The 8,619-nt window shown below is 36.7% G+C and overlaps 1 protein-coding gene across 1 annotated transcript in view; it reads left to right on the top strand.

Annotated features, from left to right (window-relative positions):
• The first annotated feature begins 402 nt into the window (after positions 1-402).
• The window catches only part of PHF1 (phosphate transporter traffic facilitator1), a 100,580-nt gene continuing 92,363 nt past the window's right edge, over positions 403-8,619 (top strand). Inside the window, exons 1-2 of the mRNA XM_089793046.1 lie at positions 403-790; positions 868-977. Of these exons, the coding sequence (XP_089649172.1) occupies positions 590-790; positions 868-977 (311 nt within the window). The 5' untranslated portion in view covers positions 403-589. The remainder of the gene's footprint in view (positions 791-867; positions 978-8,619) is intronic.

Below are 8,619 nucleotides of genomic sequence, written 5' to 3'. Positions count from 1 at the left end.
AAATGTTCAGCTATACACTTCAACCCCAAAGCTTATCGGCTGTACTCTTGCACCCTACCGAAGAAGCGCTAGTTATACAAACTCAGCTCTCTGTAGCCATGAAAAATGTCTCCTATAAGAAGGACACTTTAGATTTGTTTTTTTTCAAATTGTCAAAAGCAATACAAACATAGCCAATGGTTACAAACTCCTTCCAAACAATATTAATGCTCTTCCATTTAATATGGATATCATATTTAATATGGATGTCAAAGGGTCAATCCAGAAAGGAACATTTAAAAAATGATTTAATTATGGAAAGTAAGCATAAATATAAGAATATACGCCTACGGATTCTTGTAGCGCGGTCTGCCCGATGCGTGGGGTTAGGCTTTATCGAACGGGCGATTAACTATTTGACCGATTGATTGCATCAATAACAATAGCCGTTATGTTAACACGTTGACCGAACTCGTATCTCAATTTCAGAAATTTTATGACCTGCTGAATTTGCGGCAATCTCCTTTTCTGGCAGACGGAATTGGGTATCAGGATCGAGGTTGAGATATATAAACTAATTCAAAGGAAAAGGTCGAACGCAATTTGAATTATGATGGAATTGAGACGGAGGAGAGGGCACTCCTCGAATCAATCTCAAGTCACGTGTACTGCCTGGTTACCAATACCAACTGCAAGTGCTGATGATTCGAAGTTGATTGTGTTGGGAAAGTCAGAATCAAAGACAAATGAGACCTCTGGAAATTTACAGCTTGCCTCATACAATTTCAAGACTGATGAATTTGTTTCGAAGGTTTGCATTCCCTTTCATTTCATTCCATTTAAGTAAAGAATTTGTAGGGTGAATTTGAAAGTGCTGGGTGTGTTTAGGGAGCGGAAGAGGAAGAAGCAGGGGAAGAAGGAGAAGAAAGAGGTCCTTTGTGTATAGCTGCTCACCCAGGAGGCGATGGAGTTGTGGTTTCCTTCTCTAAATGCTGCAAGTAAGTATACCAGTTTACGTTTTTTTTTTTTGGTCGTGGATGCGCGGATTAATTGACAAATTATTTTTATTTAATGACTTTTGTCTGTACAATTGAGACATTGCATAGTGGGTTTTTTCAAGCTACTTTAACTGTTAGCCGGATCACGTGTTTTTTTCCCCATTCATGCGCCAGACGTGATTATCTCTTTCACATTTTTAATGGTGGTTTTGGTATCATATTTGACTCTTTCACGGCAATTGTTCCTGAAATTGTCCAATTCATTCTCTTTTTGCCCGAAATGCTCGTCCAATACCAACACGAAATCTAACCCTGCTCTGAATTATCCCATTTACAGACACAGATATTTATCCCTTTTCATATTTATAATTGGATACTCATTATGACGCCTTAGAATTGAACATACTGTACTCGTGATTCATTCCGTATACATTGGCTTACTTGGATGCCTTAGAATTGAACACCTATTATCCACATTCATTCCATATGTTGCTTTACTATGAGATACGTCTTAAAAATGAATAGCCTTCATCAGGATTCAAACACACTTTAATTATCAAAGGTTTTTGTGTTGAAAGAAAAGTGGCCGCATTCATAGAGTCTTCCTCATACTGGAATCTTTTCCTTTTTTAGAATTAATAGATGTATTTTTAGTTTTTAGCATACCAAAAATAATGAAAAAAAGATAGGGCTGTACCTGGTGACATTTAACTCCAGCAATACATATTCTTCTGTTTGTCCCTTAACATAAACCCGATCCTTGTCATTTTTGTGAGGTGGGGAAAATTGGTTATTTGACATTTCACAAACAGGCTGAAATGGAATATTATTCCAATATACTGAAATATTTTAAATAAACAGCAGACATTGCTAGAATGATAGAGCATAATCTATAGGGCAATTACAACCTCTAGATGAGATTGCAATCAGAGAAATTGAGGTTTTTTGTCCTCTGATCTCCCAAATTCAAGCAGTTCTCTCCTTGAATTGATAGATGAACGCTTGGCTTCAGCCGTATTAGAAAATGTATGGAAATTGGCAGTCCTCCAAAACCAAGCAAGTACTTCACTGTGTGAACACAGGATAGCCCACTTGGGCTCCCAAAAATTAATGCTCCATATCCCCATATAATAATATCTAATGATTCTGGCAAGATCCTCCTAAAATAGCTCTCACATTGTCTTGAAACTTGAAAATCAACTCATAGCTCCTAATAAATGACCAACTAATATAGCTTTCCCCTCATCATCTAGGGACGGTAGATCAACTAAGGGTGCAATATGCTTATCAATTTCCTGTTTGAATGTGAATCCAAGTGCTCACTAGCAATTCTAACTCAAACTGCTTCAAGAACCCTTCTCAAAACCTTGTGTGGTCCATACAAATGAGGTTTGTTTTTCTTATCTCAATTTTGCTTATATCTCCCACCTCAAATGATTTCTTGATATAGTGCTGATTTATGCATAGCTTCTATTTTGGGCATAGTGCAGATGACTTTAAAGTGACCTCAAAATGACCTTGCTGTGTTTCACTGTCACTAGCTGTTGATACTCTGCTAATATTAAACACCAAACTAGGGAAGGTTAGTGTATCGTATCCATATATTGCCATTAATGGAGTAATAGCAATGGAAATGTGATGGGTGGTGTTGTAGCAATACTCTCCAAGATGTAACTACTTGATAAATGTTGTCTATTGATTTGTGACATAGTTCTCAATTATCAATCCAATATCATGTATTCTTCTACAGGTGATAATCGGTACAAGGAGTGAGCGTGTTACCAATGTTTTAGATTAATGCAAAAACAGGTTTTGAGGGGACCCGAAACCCCTTACAAAAACAAAAGATATACGAGAAGGATCACCAAGTTTTACAAGGACTTGAAATCTGAAGTTCACAACAAAGCATAAAAAAAATCAGGTTTTACAGGGACTTGAAACCAGAAAAGTTTTAAACAAAGTACTAACCTAGGTTTTACAAGGACCTAGAACCTAGAGTTAAAACTGTAAAAAGTTGGAAACAACAAAAAATAGGAAACCACAACTAGTAATCCGACTAGAGACCAGACACATGCAAACCAAACCAGTGACTAAATTAGCTCTTTAATGACCTTAGCTAATTCCTTGCCAGCCTCTGTTGTACTTTGAAGGATATCTTTCGCAGCAGAACTAGGAGCCTCAACAACCGCCTTCTTCATACTTTGTCTCATTCTTTTGCTCGGCCCACTAGGAATCTTGGCCGTCACAGCATCAAGAGACATGATCTCCTCATTAGTCTTTTTCCCTAAATTGGCAGCCGTGACACATAAGCTGGAAGTCACCATCTCCATTTTTTCCACTGCCTTTGACCAATTGCCGAAGTTCCATTTCATACTCTTTTAAGTTTCTTATTTATATTCCCAACTTGATTTGCCAGTTGAGTTCTCTTAATTCTTTCTTCTTCCAGTTCTTTCTGCATATCGCCCATTTTCTTCATTAGCACAGTTATTTCGTTATAGAGCTTGGAGTCAACTTGGAGGGAAGCATCCGCTTTCAATTTGGCTTTATGAAGGAAAGATAGCCTGACCGAGTTAGTTTCATCTCTGGTCTCGTCACCCAACTTTTTACCAGAATCATTGGTAATTTCCTGGTTTTCCTTGAGATGGAGCCAATTCTCAGAATTTCTACCCTTTTGTTCCATTATCTCCTGTGGATTCTCTTTATTCAAGCATTGATCTTTAATGACAAGGGCTTTGCCTTCATTATTCCTCTCAGTTTCTATATCCTTCAAACTCTTAACATTAGAAATATCCTTTTGTGTGGGTGTAGGTTGATCACTCTGGTTCTCCTCATTCTGCTTCGAGGCTTCAGAGATAGCTTTTGGCTCCACATTCCTATCTTTACTACTCTCCCTCTCATGCTTAACCTCAGAAATACCTCTACTTCCAGAGTAACTATCCAGATTAGAGCTCAAGTCCCCTGTTTCTGTATTATCCTCTTTACCTCTAGTTTTCTTAGACTTTGTATTTTCCTCAATAATTTTCTTCTTTTTCTCCCTCTCAATCTCCTTCTTGGAACCCTCGCTGTCATGAAAACCCTCCAGAGTTTTAACCTTAATTTTCTTAGCACTCATCTTTTGATGAGGCTCACTACCAAGCAATTTACACTTCTTCTCCATAATAGGAGAGGGTTTTACTACATTATTTTTACAGTAATTTTCAATTAATAAAATAAGCCCCTCATGGAGCACAGGTCTAGATTCCTTCTTCCGATGGGCCTGAAGACTATGAAGTAGAGAGAACTTCAAATAAAAAGGGAAAGGCATCCTATCTTTATACTGGAAATGGTTTAAAAATACGAAATGAAATTTATGTACCCTTTTAGGTCTTCCATCAAGAATGAAGTATTCACAAAATGCAGGATAAGACATCTTGCCATATAGCCTTGAGTTGGTTTAGGTCATAGAAATCCCCATTCTTCCCCAGCCTTTTCTCCTCATCATCATTTTTCGGAAATTTATTGAACACTGCATTCTAAATATTTGTTTCCTTTTTGAATTTTAGGCCCCCCATAGCAAGACCGGTGATCTCCGCAATGAATTCCTTTGTCAAATTCATTGTAACTCCATGCATAGTAACCCTTTCTTCAGTCCAGTTCCTAAAGAAGTACTCAGTGATATGGGGCTTGTAACCATGTAACTTCTCGATATACTCCATTACTTTGCCCTTGTAGAGTATTTCCTACACTGCAGATTTCACCTTCCAATCCTTGTAGGTTGTCAGCTCTTGTTTCCTTGGTTCTCCACCCATCGCATAACTTGCTTTGCAATTTTTCTGAGAAACAGTAACATCAACTGAGAACAAGGTATGTTTAATCTCAAGAAAACACTTTACCATTTAAATGTGCCAAGTACTTTTAATGATGACACAATGGTATCTCCTTGAGATATGCAAACAATCCACAATAAAACCATCACTTATCATAATAAATTGCTCGATCTTATGTAATCTTTCCTTCAGTAGCATTAGTCATATCATTATTAATAATTGACACCAGCTCACTTTCCTTGCCAAGGTAATCACGCTAAGTCATCTTTGCGTCCCTATAAAAAGAAATTGTGGAATCTACTATCCTTGTCATTGACAATGTTCTTAGGCATGCCCTATAATCTGAACACTTACTTGAAAAATAGATTGACTACCTAATGGCTTTTGAATTATGTAGGGATGACAAAGAATTATTCATAGTTAATCAATGTATTTACCACAAGATAAATGTGATTCTTGCCATTTACCATAGGGAGACTTATGATGAAAGTCTGTGGACACATTTTCCTATGTTTGATTGGGAATAGGGAAAGGCTGTAGCAATATTGCTTGAAAAACGTGCTGCACTTTATCCTATTGGCAAGTTATGCACTGTTTAATATGTTTGAGAACATCTCCATCAAGGCCTTCTCTATTAAAATCTTTCTCATATCTGCCCATATGTATTATAGAACCCTAGTTGCCCAACCATTAGCATATCATGCAAAGCCCTCAAGATGTTTTCCTTTATCTTAGATTTGGGAACTAGGAAATTTTTGTTCTTATAAAAGATATGACCATCTGCTGCTGAGTACTTGTTCTCCTTCATAATTTCATCAAAAATGTTAGTGGCAAAGATGGTATCAGAATATCCTATCGTGATTGAAGCCTTCCAATTAATAGAAATAGTAGAAATGCAGTGTAGATTAGGGTTGTGAATGAGAACATCAACAACTACATTTTCCTTAATAAGTTCTGTATTAAAATCATAAGCTTCAAGTTTATTAATTATTGTTTTGATCATTCAACTCATGTTGGCAATGGAAGAACTTAAGTTGTTAGGAATCATGATTAGTCTTCACCACGCACCTTCCTCAAACTCATTGAATTCATGGTGGCAATGGAAGAACTTTAAGTTGTTTTGAATCATGATTAGGCTTCACCACAAACCTTTCTCAAACTACTTATTATTGGATCTTGGCCAAAGCATGCATGATGGCAAGCATCTCTATCATTAATGGAGAATCCCATTATCAAATCTCTTAATTTTCTGTTTACAAATGCCATGGATGCCTTTTGTGCACTAATGCTGCCCTGATTTACTACTTCGAAGCATTACATTCTAAAACAAATGGCTATGAGAATCTAAAGTAGTAAGTATAAGGCATGAGTTCATTACCTTGAGCCTCTTGAAGTTTTGTTGTGCATTGTTAGTCCACAAGAAAGCTCCATATTTGTTAGGTGTATTGCTAGCTTTGAAAAACCTCTAATGAGCCTCTTGTAGTAACTACAAAGGCAAAAGAATCCCCATAAGTATGTCAATGTAGTAGGAGCTAACAACCCAAAATGGCTTGGATCTCTATTGATCTATTGGAACACCTTGAGCATTGATGACACAACCTAAGCACACAATCTCCATAATCCCAAACTCGCATTTGGATTCCTTTGCCAAGAGAGCTTATTGCTCTAATATTGCAAGGATAGCATCAAAATGCTTCAAAGTGTTCTTCTTAGGTTTTATTTTAATTTGATATGTTATCAAAGAAAATTAAATATATTTTTTCCTTATTCATTATTGAAGACCTAATTCATACATGTTGGAAAGTGACTGGGGCATATTATTAAGCTAAAAGCTAAGTTGCCAATTAGAACTTGATATGAAAATAGGATAATTTTATCCCCCTGGGTTGTTAATGTTTTGCTAGAAATAAACATAAACAACAATAAACAAAATGAAGAACAATAAGACACATAAAGACAACCATTTATCTAGGGAAAAGCCCTCCAACTTGAGGGGAAGACCTAGCCAGACCAAAATATGTCTCTTTATTAAATAATAGAAGTCCGAGTATAGTGCTTTCAACTTAACACACAAGCAATCATATATATCTTGAATTGAGAGACTCTTCATTTTATAACCGAAAGTCTCTTTATTTTCCAAATGCGAGTGTCTCTTACTTTCCAAATGTGAGTGTCTATTCATATTTTCAAACGCATGTCTTTTTGCATGTTGCATGTCTCTTCATGTAATTAAATGTCAGATATTTAGGGTGAGACACCTAGCACACCTTGGATGCCATGTCGTCCTCACTTGGTTATAAGAAAGATACAAATGAATATGACAGAAATATCATCATAAATCTCTTCTCTAGCCGCTGACACAATTCAAAGACATTATCTCAATTTCAACAGAAGCCAAAATGAAGACATTGAATAAATCATATGGCAATATCAAAGGTAAAGATCTCTATCGCAGCTATAATCTTCACTCTCTCTTAGAAAGAGAGAGATCTTTAGTATGGCAGGCACACATAGGTGCAACATAAAAGGTCAATAACAAATTCTCATTAATTGATTTTCTCAATAAAACATTGTTATCTCTGCATAACACTATTCACCATAGCTACTTCTAGAGGGTGAACCATAATAGCATAAGTGATGTAGTCACACGTGACTTCCACCATGGCTACTAGAGAGTGGAACGAGGGCTTTCACCTCAAACCTCTTCCATAGAAGAATGAATTTTTACCATGCCTGCATGCAGAGAGTGGAATGAGGGCTTTCAACTTAGGCATTCTGCTAGAGAAGAATGCATCTAAACCATGCCTACTTGTAGAGGATGGATCCACCATACCTATTTATAGAGGGTGGAACAAGGGATTTTGCCTTGTACTTTTCTTGCAGAGAAGAACTTATTAACAATATGCATAAGAATGGCTGAGATTTTCTCTCAACAGAGACTCCCTCTTAGCAGGGGCAGCATTCTCATTGCTTTGATTATCACAACAAGAGCGTTGATTTCAAGTTGACCAAATAACGAGCTCTAGCAGTGACACTGCCACACAAGCTTGCAAAGAAGTAGGCATTCTCCCTCTCTCACAAAAACTACCTCTGAAGCTGAGTAGTCTCCCTCTGAATATCATTTGTTCCTTTTCAAGGAAACTAATCATAATAACAACCTATATATGATCTTCCTCTTCAATGAAGATATGTATCATCAATTCAATCCCATGACTGCAAGCAGCGTTCCCATATTCATTTCTACAAACTGCATGACATTACATATAATCTCTCATCATGCCATTGCTTCTTGACCCTTCCTGCAACCAAGAGAGATTTATAATGATTCATAAATCAACCTATCATGAAGAGAAATATAGAGATCAATGCTAAAAGAATAGACTATTTAGTATTCCAGTGATAGAACAAAAATTCATGATCAATATTCAAAGATATAATCATAGAATACTTATCTCTTTGTGGTCTAATCTCAAAAGGCAGACAAATATGAATCAATATAGAATGATCTCTTTTCAAAATATTGAATGATAAATGCAGACAACCTTGATATGATGATCATAGCGCTTGCTAAATTGAATGCAACCATAACAATAAATGATATGACCTGATCGCACGCTTGAAGATCTGCAGCTGCAGCATCATGCAATGCTCTACAATCTCATGAATATCAAAATTCCCAACATTTGGTCTCCAAACACGAAAGTCTTCAAACTGCACTCATTCCGTGAATTCTGAGGAATGAATTCCATCATAATCCCTGCCATAGCCTTGTACACATCGGTGCCTCCAAATACATATCACACGAGAGTAAAAGTTTCTCTTGCATATTCTGAAAA

The sequence above is a fragment of the Cupressus sempervirens genome, chromosome 7 (genome assembly GCF_028749045.1).
Source record: "Cupressus sempervirens isolate cs-2001-9-10 chromosome 7, ASM2874904v1, whole genome shotgun sequence".
Taxonomy (NCBI): Eukaryota; Viridiplantae; Streptophyta; class Pinopsida; order Cupressales; family Cupressaceae; genus Cupressus; species Cupressus sempervirens.
This window is presented reverse-complemented; position numbering and strand designations above follow the sequence as displayed.